The sequence below is a fragment of the Dipodomys spectabilis genome, unplaced genomic scaffold (genome assembly GCF_019054845.1).
Source record: "Dipodomys spectabilis isolate Male_0828 unplaced genomic scaffold, ASM1905484v1 ptg000032l, whole genome shotgun sequence".
In the NCBI taxonomy this organism is placed as follows: Eukaryota; Metazoa; Chordata; class Mammalia; order Rodentia; family Heteromyidae; genus Dipodomys; species Dipodomys spectabilis.
The window spans coordinates 32685430-32710062 of NW_024870709.1; the positions used below are offsets into that span (position 1 = coordinate 32685430).

General features: G+C 37.4%; 2 protein-coding genes across 6 annotated transcripts in view; both read left to right on the plus strand.

Annotated features, from left to right (window-relative positions):
- Positions 1-44: 44 nt before the first annotated feature.
- On the plus strand, positions 45-11744 carry LOC122105574 (OX-2 membrane glycoprotein-like). Its single transcript, XM_042676864.1, has 6 exons — positions 45-180; positions 1189-1527; positions 2358-2657; positions 10003-10084; positions 11437-11500; positions 11703-11744. Exons 1-6 carry the CDS (start codon positions 117-119, stop codon positions 11742-11744), a joined length of 891 nt encoding a protein of 296 aa, XP_042532798.1. The 5' UTR covers positions 45-116.
- A 7001-nt stretch (positions 11745-18745) lies between these two features.
- Positions 18746-24633, plus strand: part of LOC122105584 (OX-2 membrane glycoprotein-like) — a 47306-nt gene continuing 41418 nt past the window's right edge. For 3 of the 5 annotated variants that reach the window (XM_042676877.1, XM_042676880.1, XM_042676881.1), the window contains exon 1: positions 18748-18922. In XM_042676877.1, the coding sequence (XP_042532811.1) occupies positions 18911-18922 (12 nt within the window). In that variant the 5' untranslated portion in view covers positions 18748-18910. Of the gene's footprint in view, positions 18923-24633 lie in introns of all 5 variants that reach the window. The other 2 variants (XM_042676879.1, XM_042676878.1) reach the window with 1 other exon arrangement.

Here is a 24633-nt window from a genome sequence, read left to right on the forward strand (position 1 = left end):
GATAACAGATTTGGCAAGAAGTGCAAAGGTTAGATATATTTTCAGTTGCAGTACTGTTGAGCAAGAAAGCAGAGTATTTTACCTGTTCGTGAAGATTATTGTCCACAAATAATTCCATGGGCTTTATATTGTGTTTCATTTCCCACCTGCTGATGCTTCCAATCTGTGTACAACAATCAGGTAAGTCTTCATTTTTTCTCTCATATGCATGTGGCTGGAAGTCTGTGACAAACAAATGCTAGGCTCAAGGCTAGTTACTTTAAAAGGGGAGGGGGGGCAGTAAGCGGGACAGTATGCTTGACTCTGTGTGTCACTCATGTGGGACTTTCTAATCATGTAGTTAACAAGTACTTAGATGTTATTATATTTGAAACAATGACAATTCCAGAGACAATGGAAGAAATATAAGAATAGGAAAGTCACTTTTGCTCCCAAGGTTTGTACCAGTTGTTCAAACTAGAAGCCATAACCAGCTAGACGCAAATGAAATCTTAGGAAAAGTGGTTCTGTTTTGTTTTGAGGTATTTCTTGGGGACATATTTAAGGAGTACAGCTGCCTTTTAATTTTGAGTTTAAGTAGTTTTGAGGATCTTCTTAGTTACCAACATATTTTTAATTGTGTTGTCAAATCTGCTCATCATTTCTTTATGGGTTTGTCTATCAACATAAACTGAAATATATTAAAGATTTAATAAATGGTCACTCTATTGTGCTCTAGTTATTTAAAAATGATTCAATTAGAGATATTTAACCCAAACTTATCTAGAATTAGTTTAGTTCGTGGCAAGGCAATAGCCAATGTTCCTATGAATCTCAGGATGGCCTAAAATTCTGAGTCTTTTCTTGGATAACAAGCACAGATGCACAGTTCATTTCCTACTGAATGATGATTATCAGGCAAAGAGATAAGTGCTATGAAATGGAGAAACTGCATCAGCACTCATGCCTATAAATCCTAGCTACTCCTGAGGCCAAGATCTGAAGGATTATGGCTTGAAGCCAGCTTCAGCAGAACAAACATTTTAGAGATGGAGTGCAAAACTCCATCTCTAAAATGACCAGCAAAAGCTAGATTGTATGTGTGGCTTAAATAGTAGCATGCAAGCATGGGAAGTGAGGGGTCCTGAGTTCAAAGCCTGGCATCACACCATGTTCAATATCTATATTAATACTGGAGTTTGCTTTCAGATCTTTTGCATTCAATAAAGCATAAGAATAATGAGACTGCAATTTGGGGAGAAAATGTTACTATTTTCTGCAATTGGACAACTCCAGCAGATGTTGTGCAAATTACGTGGCAGAAGATCCAAGACTCATCGCCAAAAAACATTGGTACTTACAGCAATACATTTGGAGAAAAGATTCTTCCACCTTATGTCAACAGGCTGCAGTGTAAGATCATCGAACCCAATTCCTCCTTCATGACTATCCAGAAAGTGACCTTTGATGATGAAGCCTGCTACAAATGTCTGCTTAACGTATTTCCATATGGAAGCCATGGAGGAAACACCTGCCTTCGTATCTTAAGTATATAAATATTTTCTATATAGTCAGATTATTGGGGGAGAAATCAAGGCGTGTTTTAAGATTCATGTTCAAAGAGAATATCAGAGAATGAAAGACTGATAAAAATCTACCATGTCAAGTCCATTATTATAAAGAAGAAAAAAATAGAGGCCAATATTAGTTATGTGACTTGCCTACTTCCATACAGTCATGACTTTCTCTCCTCTCTCATTTAATTGCCTTTTTTTTGTTTGAGACTGGAACTCAAATTTAGTACCTGACATAGATGCCCATTGGCCAGTGCTCTATTAATTGAGCCACATCTCCAACCTCTCATTAAACTTCTTTACATTACACTTATATAACTGCCATCCAGTAGACAATGCTATTGAAAAGAATCAGGATTTTGTCACAGGAGATTTGAGAAAAGACAGGAACAGAGTCAAAGTCTATGGAGAAGCACAAAGAGGCAAGACAGAGACTCAAAGGGAATTAAGATTTCCACTCTTCAACTAAAGAGTCTTCTAAAGAACAAGGGATAATGACAAAGTGTTTCTTATTATGTTGCTGTCAGTTTACATAATTGGGGGCTATATGATGTAATTTTAAGAAGTTAAGACATCAGGTAAGATGTAGAAAAAGTAGAGAAACTATTTGATCCTCTGTTAGTGACTAAACAAACAGGTTTTATCAAATGGTGGGCAATGTATCTGAAGGGGTTATGTTTTTAGGACTTTGGCTTTATACATAAATTAGGGAACAATAAATCTTAACCAGCATAGGAATTTGATATTATATGCTTTTATGTTTAATTCTCTCTCTCTCTCTCTCTCTTTTTCATCTTACCTCAGCTATATCAGAGTTAACTCCTGAAGTAGAATTCCATCCTGACTCTGAAGGTTTTCTTAGCTTTATCTATTCAGCAGTGGGAAAGCCTGCTCCTCAAATTTCTCTTTTCCCCTCACAAGTCCTAAGTAACTCATCAAAAGAACACTTGGCTCAGAACCAGAATGGTACGGTAACCATCACCAAAATGTTCATCATCTCTTTGGAGAAGGCAAGGTCCTTGGGAATCCAGCACCTGATTGTGCTCATGAATCACCCTCTTGGGAACAAGGAGAGAATTATTTCCCTGCAAGAAAAGCAAGAATGTAAGTGGCTGTGATCATTCAATAAGGGGAAATAAGTATCTTTTTTTAAAATTCCCTACCAGAAATGTATGTCTAAAATCAGCTATTTTAGAAATTGTGAATCAGCCTAATACACATGTTTAATTAAAACTGAGGCAGCATTAGAATGTTCTTATACAGCAGGTGTTAAATCGATGGGTTTGATAGTATTCTAGCAGACTGCCACAATCACTAAAAAAAAAAATTGGGCTCATGTACTCTACCCTCAATTTTTATCCCTTTGCTTTTCTTTAGTTTAGTTTTCAGCTGCTTACTCCCATCACTAATCCTGCTGGTTTGTTTGTTTGTTTATTTATTTATTTATGCTGGTACTGGGACTTGAACTCTTGGTCTCATGTTCACCCTTGGCTTTTCTCCTCAAGAATAGCACTCTACCACTTAAGCCATACTTGTACTTCTAGCTTTTTGCTATTTAACTGGAAATAAAAAGTCTCATGGACTTGCCTGCCTGGGTTAACTTTGGCGTTTGCTTCTCAGCTCTCAGCCTTCTGAACAGTTAGGATTACAGCTTGAGCCTCCAGTGCCCTAATTAACCACCCTTCTTGTTTCATGTGCTACAGCGTCTCTCTTAACTGTGCGCATATTCTTGTCTTCCTTCTTTCCACGTTCTGTCAACCAAAATTTTGTTTTGCAAGCAGAATTAAATAGGGTATGTTTTTTTCTGAGAGTATAAAGCTAAAAATAGAGATCAATGGAGAGTACACAAATAATTGTTTTTATATTCCACATAGTAATTTTTGTAAACTAGGGCATTTCATCTCTAAATATTTACTGTAAATACTGATAGGCTTTCGTCTACCACATCACTGTTCATTATCTTTTACCTCGCCTGACCCTTTCTTTTTTCTTGATGTCTTAGTTTTAATTATTTCTTTTTATTTTATTTTCTCCATTAGTTTGTGAATTGTACATACTCCTCCCCTTCATTTAGTGGTATCTCGGATATTTTAAGAATATATGCCTGGGGCTGGGAAGGCGGCTCAGTCGTAGAGTGCTTGCCTTACATGCATGAGGCCCTGGGTTTGATTCCTTAGCACCATATAAGCAGAAATAGCTGGAAGTGTTGCTGTAGCTCGAGTGGTAGAGCACTAGTTTTGAGCTGAAGAGCTGAGGGACAGTACCCAGGCCCAGAGTTCAGGCCCCACGACCAACAAAAGAAAGAAAGAAAGAAAGAAAGGAAGGAAGGAAGGAAGGAAGGAAGGAAGGAAGAAAGAAAGAAAGAAAGGAAGAAAGAAAGAAAGAAAGGAAGGAAGGAAGGAAGGAAGGAAGAAAGAAAGAAAGGTGAGAAAAGAAAAAAAAAAGAATATATGCTAACTTCTTAAAACCTAATCTTTTTATCACTTCTCAACAACATAAAACAAACTTATATTAGCTCCTACATTTTTTTGCTATTGTTTTTCTGCACGTTACATCATTACATATATTTAAATTTGAAATGTGTTGTTGCTGTTATTTATATAAATATTCATTTAGTTTTACCTTTTTGGTAAGTTTCGCCCAATCAAATATTTTTCCTCTGCAATCATGTTTCTTTTTCTTTTCTTTTTTTTGTCGGTTGTGGGGCATGAACTCTGGGCTTGGGCGCTGTCCCTGCACTCTTCAGCTCAAGGCTAGCGCTCTACCACTTGAGCCACAGCGCTACTGCCGGTTTTCTAGTGGTTGGAGATAAGAGTCTAACAGACTTTCCTGCCCAGGCTGGCTTTGAACCATGATCCTCAGATCTCAGCCTCCTAAGTAGCTAGGATTACAGGCATGAGCCACTGGCGCCTGACTTAGGCTTTGATTTTTATTACTTTAGCCCAATTTGATTGCTGACATTTCTGCTCAGCTTTAAAGCATCTCACCTCTGACTTTCACCTTAATAAGCTACTTATATTGGGTGAAAAGTGTTTCTAAATGTCAGATTTATCTCTGTTGGCTTTCTTCTTTTACCAAATCTAGACCTATTAACTCTTAATCATTTGGGAACCTTTTGATATTTCAAAAAGATTTTTTAAAGCATTTTGTCTAGATTTTCTTAATTTCCTCTGTGCAAAGGTTGGCTCAAAACCAATTTGACCATTTTGAAGTTTCCTTTATTACCCAATTGCTTACAGATCATCTTCTTTTCCTCTCTAGCAACTGAATTTCTGTCACCTTGCTGTCTATACAAGTCCCTGTCACCACATTCAGTAATGAATGAGACTTGAAGCCCTTTTTTCAAAAGTGCAAGGCATCCTTTTTCAGCTACAGTCTTAAGTAGTCTCTGAAGAAATGACATAGAGTTTCTGGTTTACCTGCCAAGTAGTGTCCATTCCCTGCTTCTGAGGAAAGGTTAAGAAATGCCATCTCGGGCTGGGAAGGTGGCTCAGTGATAGAGCGCTTGCCTTGCATGCTTGAGGCCCTGGGTTCAATTCTTCAGCATCACATAAGCAAAAAAGAAAAAAGTCGGAAGTGGCGCTGAGGCTTAAGTGGTAGAGCACTAGCCTTGAGCTAAAGAGCTGAGGGACAGTGCTCAGGCCCAAAGTTTAGGCCCCACGACTGGACCCCCCCTCCCCCAAAAAATACGGAGGACAAAAAAAAAAAAAAAGAAAAAAGAAATGCCATCCCATTACAGAATGTTACTTCATTCTCAGAATCCCTTTATGTGTGGGTAAATACTACAGAGCACGATCTGGACCTTTGTTATTATGAGTGAATCCTGCTTCCTCTAATGATAATATCATACTACCATATCACAGAAAATGGTGTTCTTTTCTGTTTTTCCATGTCATATTTCACTTTCAATAGAAAATGTTTTTTTCTTAACTTATGATTACTTGTGATTCAATTGTGGTTTCAAGATTTTCAGTTGGGTGGCAGTGGCTTATACCTGTAATCCTAGCTACTTAGGAGGCCAAGATCTGAGGATCATGGTTTGAAGCCAACCCCATGCAAGAAAGTCCATGAAACTCTTCTCTCCAATTAACTACTCAGAAAAAGCCAGAAGTAGAGCTATGGCTCAAGTGGTAGAGTGCTAGCCTTGAGCACAAAAAGGCTCAGGGATAGCACCCATGCCCAGAGTTCAAACCACAGGACAGGGGGGAAAAAAGATTTTCCATGTCTCTGCTTCATTAGCTTATCTCTTATGAGCACTAACCAACAGCCTAGTTACCAGTCATTGCATGTGGTATTCTCAATATGTTTAATTCGCAGGACAGCACAAGAAGAACATGTAATGCTTGCATCTGTTACAACATTTGGTTGAATTCTACTGCATTGCTGGTAATTAAAAAATGGTGCCTATAAAATTAGGTAACATAGGTTAAACCTAACATTAGTAAAGGAAAGGCATTTGAACATCGTTAAGGCCCTCCTAAAAAATACTTATACTTGAGGGTTTTTCCCATTTTTCACTTTCTGAGTACATTAACAAAGTCCCCCTATAGTGGTCATTTCAGATTCTCAATTTCACCCAATGCAAATTGGAAAAGGATGGATATTTTATTTTCAACTTTATTACAACTTTTTGATTTAGGGCCTAATACATTGTATAATGTGATTAAGTGAGGATTCAAAAGCAATCCAACCAGCTTTCATCATTCTCTATTATCAAAGAGTATGTTCTCTTCCTGTTTACACAGTGACCTTGCGTACTAATGCTTTTTTTATTCACACTCGAAAGCAAACACCCTTAATTCTTTTGTAATCAACCTCAGAACATCTAATTTCATATCTTGATAGTTTCAACTTAGTTGCTTTTATGAAATTTCTGTGGTGGGGATGGTGTCTGAATATGAAGTAAATTAGCTTTAAAATCTGTCTTATTCAGTTTTATAAAGATACATTTAAATAATCTACATGTTTTGTTTTTATAAACTTGGTGAAACGATGAGAGGAATAAAACATTCCCATAAATTTCATATTATACTCAGAATGAAAACATTTCCCTAGCTATCAGCAATGTTGACTCATATCTGAATTTGGAGTCCCAACAGTTTCAATACATGTCCAGCTACTAAAGAAATGGAATGAGACTAAGCACAACTCATGCTAGCCTAGAACCTCTCCTCAATTTCTGAATTAAAGTATCTACATAGAAATTTTAAAATGATATCTACAATATATAGAAAAATACACATATATTTATCTATGTTATAGAAAAGTACAGCTAGGATGTATAAATATATAAAATAGATCCATGATATTTGTGTGTGTGTGTGTGTGTATCTTATACAATTCAATAGCAAAAGGCAACCAGATTTAAAGCTGGGGTGTGAGAATCTCTGATATAACCTAAGAAAAACACAAAATGTTGACTATCACAAAATGAGGCAAAACACATCTAGGTCAGTACAAATGACTGACTTTCGGCTTTACAAGCCTACTAAAACCTCGTATTGGTAGAGTCCTGAAATTAATGCTATAAAATTAGAGAATTCATTTTTGTGGTTGTAACAGACCACAGGCTTTACCTGGCAATCTTATAATGTTCTCAGATATGATCAATACTCATAGAATTTTACATTGCACAATTATATTATATGATTAATAGTATACAATTGTCCTTGGAATTTCTGGGGTATTTATTGTTTTTGACCATTCTTGAAACTTCTTTCAACAATCAAGTCCTTAATTGCTTTTGCAATTATTTAATTTCCTCATTTTTTTCTGTTTGAAAGAAGTAATATTATCTCTGAAGTACCCCGTTTTCGGATGCTCCCTCACAGACCACCAGAGACCACGATCAATGCAAACAGCAAAGAGTCGCTTATTGCAAGCTCGAGCTTGGTCCTCCGCACACTCGGTCGGTGACGCTAAGAGGCCCCGAGCATAGAATCAGCACAGCTTTTATAGTATTGAACAAACAACTTTAAGCAACTTTTACATAAGAAATTACATGATTGGTTAACATTTAAAGCAAGCTAAGCTGGGCAAGTATGATTGGTTGGTCTTTACAGAAAAATATCCTTGGTCCATAGCTTGACCACAAACGGTTATGAGTCACACCTGGACCAACAGTATGATGGCATGTCTCACCCTGGGCTCTGAAGAACCGGTTGGTCAGAACATTATATGGTTTTAACTGAAATTCTTAGCCTTAGGTCACTCAGGGGCAAAGTCACTCGGGGGCAAACACCTGCCTTAAGCAAATGCCATCTATGGCTCCAAGAATTGTTTGTGCATGGCTTTCTGTCATAAATTCCTGGCATTGGGGCTAAAGTGGGTCACGAGTTAAGTCGCAGAACTGAGATGGAGTCTTAAGTAAAATGGAGTTGCTTAGGTTTCTCAATCTCAAATATATCTGGGATGGATAATTCAGAAGGGTGATAATTATATTCTGTTTCTTTAATCTCCTTTGCATCCCTCTCTCCACCATTTTCACTTTATGTTCTTTTTCCTGGGGCTTCGTACTTGGGTTGCAAGTTTCCTCCAGTCTTTACTGAATGTTTCTTAAAGGCTGTAATTTGGGGAGGGCTGGATATTTATTTGTAGTGAATAAGCAGCCTTTAGACAGGGAACACTAATGCTCAGAGTGTAAAGGCCTTCATTAAAGCGGCTGACCTTCACTCTCATACTATTTCTTAGTGTATTTGTTCAATACATTATTACAATGATTCCTCTTTACTGTAACTACCGTTTTACTGTGCTCCGGGGTTCTCTGCAGGCTCTGCAGGAGTGCTCTGGTTTTTGCATCCACAGAGCTGCAGCTGCTTTCTTTCATCCTGAGCCTTCATTGCTCGGTCCTTTTGTAAGCTTGTTGCTTCCTCACTTGTTGCTAAAGACTATGCTTGGGTGTTTTCATTGTTTGACACTTAAACCTCCCATTTCATTGCTATTATTTTGATGCAGTCTCCAAAAACATTAGAGATCATTTTTTTAATTCTGTTTGTTTTTTGAAATTGACACTAATCAGCTCCCTTTTCCTGGCAATTTTTCCCAGCTGCTAAAATTGGATTATGCCAACAGAACGTCTCAAGAACGTCTATCTAGCTATTAACTAGATGCTTATGGCTAATTTCTTTTCTTTATTAAGATATAAATGTCAATAAGAAGTAGTTTATCAATTTGGAAAAAAATCCTTACCACTTAGGTCTTAGGATAAGTACTGGGGACACTATTTCCTGATTCTGGTGAAACCTCATATAGAGTCTTTTTGCCCTGTGTGTGTGTGTGTGTGTGTGTGTGTGTGTGTGTACTTCAGGTATGTGTTCACATTACAGTGTCAAGTGTTTCACACTTAGTCTCATCTGCCTGTCTAAAATTGCTATGTAATATCCCGCTGAAAAAGAATGAAACTGGGACAAATTGATATTTGGGCAGCCACAAGTAAAGTCAAATTCTTTAAAACAAACAAACTTTCCTAACAACATTTGAGAAAAGAAGAAATTATTAAGATTTTTCTCTTTTCCTTCAGTGGTAGGGACAACATAAAGCAGCAAATTAAGGGGAAAAAAGTAAAAAATGGAAGTATTTATATTTAGGAAAATCAGGAAGAAAACAGCTACCATGACAAGATCCAAGAATGCAAAACTGGAAATGCTTCAGGCATTTCATACAAGTGCAAATTTCCTTAAGAGCCAACAAATGTGTGTATATTTTTTCTAATATATCTAAAAATAGTTTTGATCATCTAAGATAGTTACTGGTTAATCATGAAGATATGTAACCTAAAATGTGAATTGTACTTAGATGACTGTACAGAAGGAGGTATCTGTAATAGATTGATAAACACTGTTATCAAAATAGCTATTTTAAAGTTGTTAAAGCTCAAATATTTTTCATTGTGTATTTTTCATGAGAGTCCCAATTCTAGAATCAGAGTCAAAATATGTATCCCAGTTTTACCACTGTGACTCTCAAATCATAGGGACTCCATTTTTCCAATTATATGTAATAACTCTATTCACCTAGCTAATGTCCATAATCCTCACAGATGCTATTTGGGACATTAGTCTTAGATTCTTATTATCATAAATTCATTCTCTGATATTAGAGCCTATTTGAAAAGTCCACATGAATAATATCATCACTAAAAACTGTATTATATTCCACTTAGTTATTTCCTTGGAAGACCTTAAGTTTCAAGACTGCATGGGCTATGTAGCAAGGTCCCAGCCATCTTAGACTATACCTGTACAAGGCCTTATCTCAAACACAAACAAAAAATATGGTGCATTGTCTTATAGAGTAACTTTTAATGTCTAAGAAGCAACAACCAACCAAGAATTACAAATTAAAGATTCTAAGATGGAAAAAAAAAGATTCTACTATGGCAGAACAGTATGTAGCAAGAAAGCAAAATCGCAGAGAAATGTTTCTAATGTGTGAGTGTGTGTTTTTTTAGGTTCTTCTTTTTGGAAAGTTGTGACTATACTCGTTATTTCATGTTCTTCAATTATTACCATCATCATCATTTTCTGTATTGTTCAAAGAAATAAAAGGTAAGTGTATGTGTGTGTGCATGCATGTGTGTGTGTGTGTGTGTGTGTGTGTGTGTGTGTGTGTGTGTGTGTGTGTGTGTATGGTAGGGAATGTGAGAAGTGGAACTAGCTTGAAATATTTTAAAAGTTCCAAAGGATCTAGTAAAATTCTGTTGGAAAAAAAAAGACAGAAAGCTCTTTTTCATGTGCTTAGTACTTCCTATCATCCTAGGTGTATCTTAGATAAAAGGATTCTTAGAATTATTATAAAGGTAAACTGTCAATCATAGCTTCCAATAATTTGAGTTTAAGATTCTTTATTAAGCAGAGACTTTTATAGGATACAGCAAAGAGAGTGGGAGTTATCTACTGAGTGATGAGACTGGAGTTTGAGATACATGTTCCTGACTTGCCATACAAAGTGACAGTGATAGTACTTTCTAGGATGAATGTAATAAAATATCTACTCATATTTAGCAAATACTTTCTGATGTGCAGTATAGATCCATCACAGTGTAGAAGGCAAAAATAGGGTAAAAACATGAATTCCTTCCTTCCTAGAATATGTATCCTAGTGAAGAGCAATGAACAAGGTAAAGATGGAAGGAAGCAAGAAAATTCTAGGCAGTGATAGGTTACTGTGTGTAAAATAAGATAAAATGATCTGACTGGAAGAGACTATGATGCTCGTTTGTATTGAGAGGTCTCTCTGGGATAGTGATGTTTTAACTGATTGCTGAGTAAGAAAAAAGGATATGAATAAAATACCTGGTGAAGAGCATTCCAGATTAAAAAAAAATTCTTTAGTTCCAAGCTTGACCTTGGTATTTTCCAGGAGTAATGGTAATAATAAAAAGACCACTATGTCCAGAGCAATGCTTCGGAAGAGGAATTGATGGAAATGTATAAAACTTGACTCACTTTGAAAGCTCTCTCACTGGAATGTGGACATGGTTTCTTATATGCCAGGCATGGAAGGCAGGAAACTTTTAAAGAGACTTGTAGTAGGCAAGCTGAGGAGTGATGTTGCTGTAGATAAGGAGGGCTAAAGCAATGTTTAGCAAGACAAGATTTATTGATGGGTCTGATGTGGAAAATAAAGTGGAAAAAGAATTATCCTGATGATTGCAAGCTTTTAAGCATTAAAGAAAACTTCTATATATAAAGGGAAAAATAGATGAAGAACAAGCTTTAGAGGGAGGATGAAGAAACCTATTTAGAAAATATCAATTTTACAGTGTCTTTTATGCCCAATGGAATATGTTTATGTAAATATACACATAAACATGTATATATAACTATATAAATACATTATATATAGTGTTCATCTAATGTGTGGGTCATTATCTTATCTTTAGGTCAGAGATCACTAGTGAAAGAGCATCAGTCCCTTTGAATGAGTCCTTGGCATCTGGCACACAGGTACTTAGTCATGTGTGATTTATATATACATATATCTATATCTGTGTCTATGTATAGAGAAAGGGAGTTTATGGAGCAACAAGAAATCAGAAGCACAAATGTGAGAGTATAATGGATATGTTTTACCCAGGAGGTTAATTGTAAGTTATTATGCTACTACAGAATAAAAACAATATGGAAATTCTGTGATTTTTTTTTTTAGTGCCACACAGCATTTGGAGACATAATTGGATTAAGACGTTGAATCTGGATCTCTTATTATTTATTATTATTATTATTTATTTTTCATGTCACGATCTTACAATGTACTGCCAACAGAGGGAGTATTTGCTTTGTGTTCCCTTCATGTGTGTGTCAATATGTTTCTAAGTCAGACAACACCAGTGAAACAGCGTTGGTCCCTTTGAACGAGTCTGGAACACAGTCATGGGTAATTTTTTTCTGCCTCTGTGTATTTTTCACATTAAGTCAACCATCCAAATTAAGTGTAAATTTTATAACAGCAATTACCATTTTTAAAAATAAATAAAACATGGACTCATTTCAATATATACTTCCAGTCCATCAGGCAGTGGATGTAAATGAAGTGATATTAATCTTACTGTCTTAATTCTTTAATTTTTGAAATTTACATTAAATTTATTTTGGCTGATATGTGAAAATAGGTTTTGATACATACATATATTACACAATATTTAAAACCAACTAACCGTATTACACTATATTTAAACTCAACTAAACATTAAAAAATATTTAAACCCAACTTCAAACATTTATCACATTTTACAGTGAAATTTCTCAAAATCCTTTCTGTTAGCCTTTTGAAATATACACTATATTGCTTTTATAATCAGCCCATATATGAATGAGAGCATGCAATACACATCTTTTTTTTTTGCTTATTTTGCATAACATAGTGATCTCCAGTTCTGTCCATATTGCTTCAAATTACAGATTTCATTCTCTTTTATAGCTGAAAAGTATTGCATTGTATTTACTGTATTTTATTTACCATTGGTCAGTTAGTGGATATGGCGATTTCCCTGTAAGGTACTATGAATAGTGCTACAATGAACAAATATTTTGTGTGAAGTCTCCTGATGATTGGTTCTTTTTCTTTAAGATGGCTTTGAAGCCGTGTGCTGGTGGCTCACACCTGTAATCTTAGATATTCAGGAAGTTGAGATCTGAGGACTGTGGTTCAAAGATAGCCCAGGCAGGAAAGTCCATGAGACTCTTATCTCCAATTAACCACCAGAAAACCAAAAGTGGCCCTGTGGCTCAAGTGGTAGAGTGCTAGCCTTGAGCTGAAGAGCTGAGGGACAGCACCAAGGCCCAGAGTTCAAGTTCAAGCCCTATGACCAACCACCCCCCCCCCAAAAAAAAGATTGTTGTAACTATTCAGAATTTTTTTTTTTTTTGCAGTTTCATACCAATTTAAGATAGTTGCTTCTAGTTGTGTAAAGAGCTTGTGTTCTCATGTTTGATGGAAAATACATTGAATCTGTCTATCACTTTGGGAATATGGTCATCATTTTGATGATACTGATTATTCCAGTCCATGGAAGTCAGATATCTTTCCACTTTTTTGTATCTTGTATTTCTTTCACAAGCATTTAATGGGTTTTATTCTAGAGATCTTTGGGAGCATTGATATCATTTCTAATGTAATTTATTTTCCACAAGTATACTACCAATTTGTTCAAGTCTTTTGAAATCTTTTAGAAAAGTTTAAAATGTTTTCTCTGTGTAAGTTTTGTATAAATTTTGCTGACTTTTTCCCTGGGAACTTTTTATTACATAACTGCAGTGAGAAATTTGGCTGGTAGTCAGTAGATTAGGAAACCTTTTGGATTTTGTAGCTTGTATTTAAAAGCCTTGCTAAACTCTATTGAAGCCAAGTTTTCTGTAGATGTTGGTAGATAACCAGGTCTCATGAATAAAATTGGTGTGACTTTTTCCTTTCTGGTCCTTACATCTCTTGCTCTTTTTTAAAATACTGAATAACAAGAATAGCCATTGTGTTTTTCTTTTTCTTTTTTTTTTTACTTTAAGGAGAATATTTAAATTGCTCTGCTAAGTATGATATTTAATGCATTTTTCCCATTAAGTATGATTAGGAAAAGTCTCTTTATTCCTATTATCTTTGGTTTTTTGTAATTATAAGTAAGTTATTGAATGTTTTTCAATTGAGGTATTAATGTGAACTTCTCACAGTAGTTCAATAATATAATTTTCATTGTCAGGTTTTTTTGTTTCTGCTGGAACAGGAATCAGAACTTATGCTTTCTTAGCTTGCTTACTCACCTGGTCCTCTACCACTTGGGCCATGCTTTTCTCAGGTTGTTTTGGAGATAGAGTCTTATACAAGATAGGCTGATCTTGAATTGCAATATTCGGCCTCCTGAGTATCTAAGATTACAAGCACACCACCAGCACCTAACTAGATTTTTCTGGACATTTAACTATTTTTTGGAATTTTTCTATTTTATACTTATGAGCAAAATCAAAAACTAATACCTTGGGATGGGAAGGTGGCTCAGTGGTAGAGCGCTTGCCTTGCATGCTCGAGGCCCTAGGTTCGATTCCTCAGCACCACATAAGCAAAAAGAAAAAAGCCGGAAGTGGTGCTGTGGCTCAAGTGGTAGAGCACTAGCCTTGAGCTGAAGAGCTGAGGGACAGCGCCCAGGCCCAGAGTTCAGGCCCCATGACCAGACCAAAAAAAAAACAAAACAAAACACTAATACCTTTATTTCTTCACTCTTGTCTTTGAAATTAAGTCATTGTTGGTCTCAAAGAAAATAAATAGTAATTATTATACTTACTGATTCTGTAACTACTAATTTTATAATTCTCTTTTAAGGGATGTATATAAAAGACAGAGATTTCTACTCTTCAGTATCAGGATCTGGGCTCCCCAGCACGAGGAAATCTTTTATTTTAATTTAATTACCTTCAAACTTATTGACTCACTTGATTTTTAAAATGTTTGTGATACTTCCTTTCTTCCTTTCCTTTTCCCTTTTATTCTTTCTCCTTTTCCCTCTCTCCTTCCCTCCTTCCTTCCTTTTTTCCTTCCCATTCTTCCCTCCTAACATTATTTTCTTCCTCCTCCTCCTCCTCCTCCTCCTCCTCCTCCTCCTCCTCCTCCTCCTCCTCCTCCTCCTCCTCCTCCTCCTCCTCCTCCTCCTCCTCCTCCTCCTCCTCCTCCTCCTCCTCCTCCTCCTCCTCCTCCTCCTCCTCCTCCTCCTCCTCCCCCCCCCCCCCCTCCTACTCCTCCTCCTCCTCCTCCTCCTCCTCCTCCTCCTCCTCCTCCTCCTCCTCCTCCTCCTCCTCTTTCTTTCCTTCCCTCCCTTTCTTTATTTGTATCGTTCCTTTTATTTTTGTGGTACTGGGGATTGAGCCCAGGGCTTTGTACATGCCATACAAGCTCTCCACCACGTGAGTCATGCCTCCTTTATTTTATTTACATTTAACTTCTGAAATAGGCTGCCTTTTTACTGGGACAGCTGGAACTCTCAATCCTCCTGCCTGTACCTCCTTAGGAGTAGCTGGAATTACAAGTATGCACCTAGCCCAGCTACTGATTTATCACTTTAAGAAATGTATCTATTTTGTGTACATTTGCAAATGATACAGCTATTCATAACATTATATTATTATTTCTTTGCTACATCATTTCTATAGTTTTATTTCTATTTTTCATTTCCACTACAAATCTTGCCACAGATTCACCAAATCAACTTCTAAAAGACTGTTTTATCTTCATTCAATTTTTTTTCATTTCATTGGCATTTTCCCAAGTCTTATTATATCTTCTTTAAATTTTCCTTTTTTAATTTTAATTTTATTGTCAAGGTCATGTACAGAGGGATTACAGTATTATAGTACTTTGTGAGACTCACTGTTTACTTCTTATGCTTAACCTCACTACTTGATGATAGTTAAAAAATTCCGAGTGTTCCTTTAAATTAGCCCGAGAATTTTAAATGCCAACCTTTCCTTCGCTATAAAATATATTTAAATGACATTAGAAATTATCTTTTTCTCCCAAAGAATTTTAAAACTATGTTTTCACTTCCCAATAGCAGGGATTTTTCTCCCTTTTTGTTCATTCTTTTGTGTCCCAAGTTTGTGTTTACAGATTTTTATATAATTAATGACAAAATTGTAGTTTTTTTCTATTTTGATTTCTTATTTTCATTTTTGTATCTCTTGTCCATTTTGCACTTGGCTGAAGTATAAGTATTTATTTTATTTTATTTTTTTGGTTGGTTGTGGGGCATGAACTCTGGGCTTGGGCACTGTCCTTCAGCTCTTCAGCTCAAGGCTAGTGCCCTACCACTTGAGCCACAGCGCCACTTCCAAGTCTTTATTCTTCAGCTGTTTACTTCTTTCAAAAGACAATACATATATTCAGTTTAGCATAATCCTCCTTAGCTCCCATAATCTTTTTTGCTAATGTTTGTTTCTCTTCCATGTAAAATTGAACCATTTCATTATTTTATTATACATACAACTTTGAGGACCTTACCTATTTTTAGGCAGTAATAACTTTTGGCAAGTTATTTTTCCTTTCTTTATATCTTGTGACCTTGTTGGATTAATTTTTTTCCTCTTATTAGAATATTTCTTTTGTCTAGGAGAATCATGATGTAATGAATATATCTGATGGTTATATGCTTAGGCATATTTTTCATTATATCATTATATAATATTTTAGTAATAAAATCTAAGATCAAAACTTTTAGTAGATTAAAAAATCAAGGCCCATTAAAATAATATTTACCTACCAAAAAAGAATGTAAAACAGTTTAGATTAAGTTTTAATTAGAAAAACATATTAAAATAAAATTTAATTAGGAACATATATAACAAACATCAACAGTAGTTTAATGCCATGCTATACTTATTTTATGAAAATCCATATAAAGAAAATGTGTATACAAGACAGTATATTGGCAAGGAACTCTTCAAGTTTGTGGGAAAGGAGAAGTGTGGGAGGTATGGAAGGAAGGGATGGTGGGAAAACAACAGGGGAAGGGGGAACAATGCTCGGCAGAAAATGTACTCATTGCCTCACTCACGTAACTGTAACCCCTCTGTACAGCGTTTTTACAACAAAATAAAAAAATGATAACTTAAAAATGGAAAATGTGTATAGAATTACTACGAGAAAAGCTTCATTCTGGGTGACATGGATCAAGATGCATTATATTCATAAGCTGTTTTGTTAAAAGGCAAAAAAAAATGGGGGAAAAACTCATTTTGTAACACAAATACCCAATTCAGCAGAATAAATTCATAGCTATGATACATAATAGTTATACGAAGGGATAGTTATACAGCAATGAAAATTGATGAATTACAACTATATGTTAAAAAATAGATGACAATTTCAAGTCTTCAGTTGGATGAGGGAATTCAGATACGTAGATATACTTTGCAAAACATTTGCTTAAAGTTCAAAACTAGGCAAGCCTAGACAATGATGTTAGATCTGAGTGATTATCCATCATGGTGGGGTGTGATACTGACAGAAGAGGAGTAGGTAGGTGGGTGGAGCAAGCTATACAGTGCTAACAATGTTTAATTTTTTAAAATCTTGATTCTGTCCATGTAAGCATATTTACAACACTCCAATTGTGAATTTTATGAATGATGCATTTAGTTTAAAATGTTTTTTTAATGTGCCCATGCAGTAATTTTTGTGAAAGCCAAAGTAGAATTTAGTTTTCTTCTGCATTAAGGATACTAACTCATTCCTTCATGTATCCAAAATTCCCTAGGGACATCTACTGTCCTACAATTCTGCTCCATTTGTGCTTGTCACGGTTCTGTTCTGCTTTGAAACTTTTAGAATTCTCTCCTTGATTCTTTTATTTCACTTGCAATTTTTAACTAGACTGCATACCTATAAGTTGGCTTTCTCTTCGTATCTTCTTTGGTACTCTATGAGCAATTTAGTTTTTTCAATGTCTTTCGTATTTTATTTTTTTGTGTTCCTAAAAAGTTAACCATTATTATTACTACCACCTTCAATTTTTCCTCTTCTCTTTTGACTCCTCTTATTGGACATACATTAGTGCTGTTACTATTCTTCTTCCTGTGAAAGTATGTGTAAATATTCTTGTACACTGTTGGAAGAGATGTTGAAGCATACAAAACAATTTGCCAAGAGAGTATATCTTATATTAAATGTGATTACAAACAATGGTTACAACAAATAGAGTGAGTAAACTTTTGGAGGGGATGGATAGGCATGTGTATAGATTGCAGTGATGGTTTTACAAGGGCTTTATTGTTCTGAAGTTGTATAGAGCTAGGGTTGTATGCATTCAACCTGTCCATCATTCCTCACTAAGGTGGGAAGAGAGGAGAAAGACAAGCATTATGGACTTTCCTAAAAACAACAACAACAAAAAAAGTTGTCTTGCCGCCTTGCCAGGGAATATTAGTAGTGAAATATATGCGCTTTTGGAGGCGGAACACTTCATTGATCGCTTTCTTTGTCGTTTTTGCTTAAGACAGAAGAACTCTGGAATTTGAGATTTTAAAAAAAAGAACCCTGACCATGAATGCACCGGTGGAAGGAAGAGCTTCAATAAAGAGAAAAGCTGATCGCATCATGAAAATGGATTGCTAGACTATATAATTTGATTCTGAATTAAAAAAATAAATCTAGGGCTGGGAAGGTGGCTCAGTGGTAGAGTGCTTGCCTTGCATGCATGAGTCCCTGGGTTCGATTCCTCAGCACCACATAAACAAAAAGAAAAAAAAAATAAATCTACATGTGTTACCACATGTGTTACTACAATGAAACAATTCTCCCACCTCCCATCCCATTTCTGTTCTCAAGACAGGTAGCATATGTGTGTGTATACACGTGTATATTTATACATATACACATACATACATACATATATATATATATATATATATATATATATATATATATATATATATATTCCGGGCACGTTCTCAGTTTCACCAGTCCCCATCTCTAAACAGTTCAAAAAGAAGAAAGAAAGAAAGAAAGAAAGAAAGAAAGAAAGAAAGAAAGAAAGAAAGAAAGAAAGAAAGAAAGAAAGAAAGAAAGAAAGAAAGAAAGAAAGAAAGAAAGAAAGAAAGAGGTAGAGGTAGGCAAGGGTGAGAAAGAGCATTGTTTTGGTACTTTGGGCGGAGGATGGGGTGAGGGTGGGCGGGGGCGGGCTGGGGCGGGGCCTGTTCCGTGTCTTGGGGGGCGGCCGCGCGCCACTGGTTGCTGTGGTGGGCAGGTGACGCTGTGCGCCCCACACCCCCACTTCCTCGGCAGAGCTTGTAGTCATCCTGGTCTTTGAGGAACAGTCCGGCATTTTTTTCCTCCCCTTCTCCAGCTGCAGTGATTTCCCATCTGCATCGCGAGCAAGCATGGACAGACTGGTGAGGGGGACCAGGGCGTGGGACGGAGGGCGCACGCGGGGGTGAGGTGGAGCTGGTGGCCGGGGGCGCACGGGGCCAGCGGGCCACGCGCGCCTGGCTGCTCCCCGGGGTGGTGCAGCGCCGGGTCCGCTGTAGTGGATGCCGGAGCCCTCCTTTGCTTTCAAAGGGCGGATCGGAGCCGCCCGAGATCCTAGATCTCGGGGACCCTTTTCCTCGCCCGAAGATCGCTGTACGCCTGGAGGAACTGATGCGGGTGCCGCAGATCCCCGGGAGGAAAGCTTGGCCTATTTAAATTGCAGGAAGGGACTGTGCAGCGCCTACTGCCCTGGGTATTGATGCCCCAAAGCAGGGCAGGGATGCAGGATTCCAAGTCCCTTTCCTCTGGATGTTCAGCTTCTTGCCTGACAGGTCCTCTTGGTCCCTCCCTTGGGTAGCCATGAGAGATCCAGAAAAGCTGCAGCCGGTGAAGCTTGATATTAAATCGCGCAGTGATCCTTTTTCACCAAAAGACTAAAACCTAGACTATCCAGACGCCGACATTTTGTTTATTTGCAGGCTCAGTTTACATGTCCAAATCAAAGAGGAGGGAGCTTATACACTCCAATGGTATGATGAGGCGTAAATCCGAATAGAATTAAAACCTCAAGGTAAAATGTTTATATATAGCTCACTAGGAAGGAATATCGCATCGCCTGTTATTTCTCTATGCTCCTTAACAAAGGAGAATGGTGTCTTACTGCTGCCTGGCTAGCTGCTTTTCATGTTGGCCATGTCCTGCTGCCCAATGATGAAATAGCCAGGAATATTAATTTTTTTCTAAGTCCTTGTTGGCTCTATGGAGTGAGATAAGAATCTGGAACTATCTAGGGGAAGAGGTACACATACCTGCAGGTGGGTGTTTCTCAAGTAAAACCCAGGCCTTTGTGAACCATGCCTTGCCTGGCAAGAATTATAAGTGGATTTCTTTGTTTTCATGATCTATCTCTCCATTTATGTCTTGACTGATAAATCTTTGTAGAGACCTAATAGGTTTTGACATTTGTTAAATCCTAGGCACTTAAATGCTTTGCATGTTTAATTCTTGTCATAGGCAACATTGGTTAATGCTTATTTGTATCAAGATGTATTTAGGAGTTGTACATCCATTACAGGTTGAATAGCCATTATCCAAAAAGCTTGGTACCAGGTTATTATGGATTTTTTAAAAATTTCTTTTTTTTTTGGAGGGAGGGATTTCAGAATATTTAAACATAATGAAAAATATACATACAAATATAAAGACTGACCTATATATAGTGAAATATGCATTTGCAAATATACATATTTGTATATAATGTTGCCCTAAATCTAAACATGACATCCATTTCATGTCACAGGATTTATGCTCATAACTTGGCAGTAAATTTAATAAAAATCTGTGTAGTTTTTCTGCTTTATGACTAAACCACACGAGGTCAAGGGTGGAATTTCCTAATGTGATGTCATGTCAGCACTCAAAAATTTTTACATTTTATAGTATTGTAAATTTTAGATCTCCCACCTGAACTTCATTTAATCTTCATAACCATTAGGGTGGTGCTGTTATTTCCCCAAGTCCCACAGAGATAAAGTAATTAGCCTTTGTAATTCATCCTTCTAGAGCTGGTTTTAAGAGACACTCAGCACAGCAGCTAGAGTCTGTCCTGATGCTCATTATGCAGCAATGTCAGGTTGCCTCCTTGAAAAACAGAAATCCTGCTGTTTTCAAGTTGGTAGCCCTTTCAGTGATTCTGTATGGACTAGAGAGGGGAAATTATATAAAAAGGAATCTGAGTATATTTAATAAGATTTCCTTTTGATTCCTCTTCCTTCTGACTCTGTGTTTTTAACATTGTGGGTACCCAGTCCTGTCTGTACTTTGGAATGAGTCTGGTTTTTCTCTTATCCTGAATCACTGATTTTTTTTATTCGGCATTTCCCTCATTGCAGACTCTGCTACAGCCTGAATTTCTACATGTAGTATAAGGCATAATTTCTTTTTCTAATGGCGTAGAATTCAGAAAGCCAATATCTGTCACCATGATTTCCATAGCTGAAAAGAAAACAAAATGGTTGGTCCTGACACCATAGTCTGAGGGAAGACTGGACTCTTGTTTTTTTCTTTATACTTTTCTATACAGTAAGATAAGATGAGAGGAGTGCCAGTAATACTGAGGAAATGGTCTAGTAATTCCAGGGCCAATTCAAAACTAAAGCCTTCCTGAATATGGTGCCTATGACTGCATGGGAAGAGGCACCAGTAAAAGTGGGCATAGGGTAGGATGAGTATCTTTCCAGACAGGGAGTCATCTTTGCCTTCCTCAAGTGAAATGGCTTTATTGTTGGCCATACACTCGTGAAGACAGAGAAGAAGACATGACACAAGGTAGGTGTAATGTGTTCATGGTATGCCTGGGAATCAAGTTTGTTTATGTGATCACTTGCACTAAGGCTCCCTCAAATGATCAGAGGTTTAATTCACTGTAGCCTTACAAATGTCAGGGGGAAAAAAAAAAACCTACACCACAGAGATGAGTAAGAGTGCTGGGGTGTGATGACGCTCTGTGCGTTCTAGGCAAAAAGTTAAAGTGACTGAGCCTCTCTGGTTAAAGACAAGAAGGCACTTGGGTATGATGTGACATTAAAGGTGGGCCATGGAAATGTCTCTTCCAGGACATCCATTCTGAAAGAGTATAGAGACCATGTGACAGAGACTGTGTTGGCAATGATAGTGAAATGAGTCAGATCCTCATCCAGAGTGGGATAATCCAGTTCTCTCTCTCACACACACACAGACACTTGCAGAGTACAATTGTCACCAGGAACACTGAGACAGTCCTGACCCAGGTCAGGACAATTGGGGCCACTTTCTTTAAGCTATACCCCTAGGGAAGACTACTATCAATATTGTCCAGCTTATTTTCTACCCCATTCTACTTAGGAAAATCCAAAATTACCTAAGGAGATTAATGCTTGTGCAACACCAGTTGGTCTACCCTGACTTGTTACTTCTCCATTAAGTTTTACATCAGGACTATTTCTCAAGGCATATATGAACCAGAATTAACAAGTCCATACACTAGGAAGGAAGGAGGATATTAACACTGGGTCACCGCCACAGGCCAGGAAAAGAGAAGCAAAATTATTGTGGCTGACACACAGAAGATGTTCAGATCCTCAAAATCTCTACCAGATCCTATAGCCATGGAGGTGGCAGGAGAGAGAGAAGGATAGAAGGGTGCCATTAAGACCATAGTAAAGCTAGAGACATTTCAGAGCATTCAGAAAAACCCAGTTAGAGTTTTGGAGGAAATGAACTTTAGCAGAGAAGTTACTACATCTCCAAGGAATGGCAAAACCAGGGCTTAATCTGAATGATGTGAGGAAACTCCCTCTTGTGACATTCCAGCCTTTGACACCAAGTTTGACCCTAAGGCCATTATTGTGGTTATGGTCCCATCACTTAGAAATAAGCTTCAGGTTGCAGTAGCAAGGCTAATAAGAATATATACATTCAGAATGGAATGGCCTTACTGTGTTTGTTGTGGCCATCCATCAGAGCAAGGGAAGAGCGGTCATGAGATCCTGTTCAACTTCAGGGTTTGGTGGACAGTAAGGTTTTGGTGAAGCAATAGCAAAAATACACTGAGCCAAAGAATTACACAAAGAATTAGCCAAACGTCCTAGCCCCAGGAAATGGGCACAGCCTCCATGATCTGCAGGTCATGGCTCAATATTAGATTGTCCAAACTGACTGGAAGAAGGAGCATAATGACAGCTGGAAGTGGTGGTGGTAGGCAAGTGGCCAGCTTGGGAGCAGTGTCTCACAGCCTGGGAGCAAGTTAGGAAATGTCATCAGATGAGTTGCAAAGCAGAATAGTGTGTTCAGACAAATGAAGAAGCAATGGGTAGTGGATATGGGAAGATAAGACCCCTCAAGTACAGATGAAGAACCTGAAGTCTGCTTGGAGCACTAATAAGAGATACAAGCACTAAAAGATACAAACAGAAAAGGGCTTCAGAGGAAAAAGATCACTGGCACTGAAATCAGGCTGATGAAAAGTGAGACCAAAGTTAAAATCAGGGAAAAGACAACTCAGAAGAAATTGAGTAGTACATGTAGAAGTAGGCAAGGCTAGCTGGCTAAGAGGGGATATGGGTAGTGAAAGATGAATGGAAATACGAAAATAAAAGCTTTGAACTATTTTCTCTAAACAGCAAGGAGCCACAGAAGGTTTTTTCCCCAAAGGGCAACAGCTTGTGCAAAAATGAATTTATGGAAAATTAATCCAATTGTATAGAAATATATGCATACACTGGAGAATAAACTCAGTCAGTAGAGTGGGAGGTTGTATCCGCTGTATTCACCACAGTCCTCAAAGCACGTACGTGGGGCATACTCAATAAAGATGACTGATGATAGAATAAACACAGGAGTTATTGGCAGCAGTTCGGTTGGAAAAAAGAAAACTGCACAAAACACCCAGTGCCATGAGCTAAGCCCATGACGTTAAAGCTATCCAATGGGGGCTTCACCTGGGAAGATTGAGTGTATAGAGTAACTAATTAAAAATCTGAGAAGAGGGCTGGGAAGGTGGCTCAGTGGTAGAGCACTTGCCTTGCATGTCTGAGGCCCTGGATTCGATTCCTCAGCACTACGTAAGAAAAAAGAAAAAAGCCAGAAGTGGCGTTGTGGCTTAAGTGGTAGAGTGCTAGCCTTGAGCTGAAGAGCTGAGGGACAACGCCCAGGCCCAGAGTTCAGGCCCCACAACCGGACCCAAAAAAAAAAAAAAAAAATCTGAGAAGAGGGAGGAGTCCAATTAGACTTGATTTCCGGGAGATCAAAGTCCAAAAGAGAAATTGCTTTGCGTGAAGTAATGATGGATTTGGTGTCATTCATAGATTTATTCTTTCAATCCAATCCTGAAAGTATTTTAGATGGAAGTAAAACATAAAAGAATGAAAATACAAAAGAGCCTGGTGATGTGAGGTACTGCCAGGATTGGGAAGTGAGCTCTGTGGTACAGAGAGACGAGCATGGATCAGAGTGAGTTTGGGGGTGCTGAGGATCAGGGAGTAGATACAGGAGCCTGGAGCTCTGGTGAAGTAGCAGGTGAGAATACTTTATGACTCATAGAACTTTTCCAAATTACTTAATGGCACCAGCGGTTACATGGCTCTTTGGAAACACCACCAAATGTTGCTCAGATGTGAGTTTCGAAGGCATATTGTTCTGGGAGAATGTGTGAGGAGCAATTTGGTTATCTCTCACTACAGTAGTCATTTGGTCATACGTAGGAACAACCAAATTTTGTATATTTGTGTCTAAATGTAAACTCAGCCATCTTTTATCCATATAACATTGTGGTTATGAACTCTGAAGCCAGACTGCCTGGGTTCAGATCTTTGCTCTACTACTTGCTAGTTACATGATCTTAGGAAAGTGGTTTTGTTTGTTTTTTTTTTAAACTTTTCTCCACTTTATATTCAACATTTAGAAATGGTATTCACCATAGTGCTCCTTTAACAGGCTTATGTGAAATATTTGATGAATGGTTTATCTCAAGTGCTAGGAAGTGTATCTGGTATATCCTGTGTTCAATAAATGTTAGTGTTATAATCATTAGTGATTTAACCACCTGATGAAAAATTTAAGTTCCGGTATTATTTTGAATATTATCTTGTTTTTTTTT

Coding starts and splice junctions, on each gene's coding strand:
- LOC122105574 (XM_042676864.1), top strand. CDS start 117: ATGGGCTTTATATTGTGTTTCATTTCCCACCTGCTGATGCTTCCAATC. Junction 1,528..2,357: donor CACCTGCCTTCGTATCTTAA/GTATATAAATAT, acceptor ATCTTACCTCAG/CTATATCAGAGTTAACTCCT. Junction 2,658..10,002: donor CCTGCAAGAAAAGCAAGAAT/GTAAGTGGCTGT, acceptor GTGTTTTTTTAG/GTTCTTCTTTTTGGAAAGTT.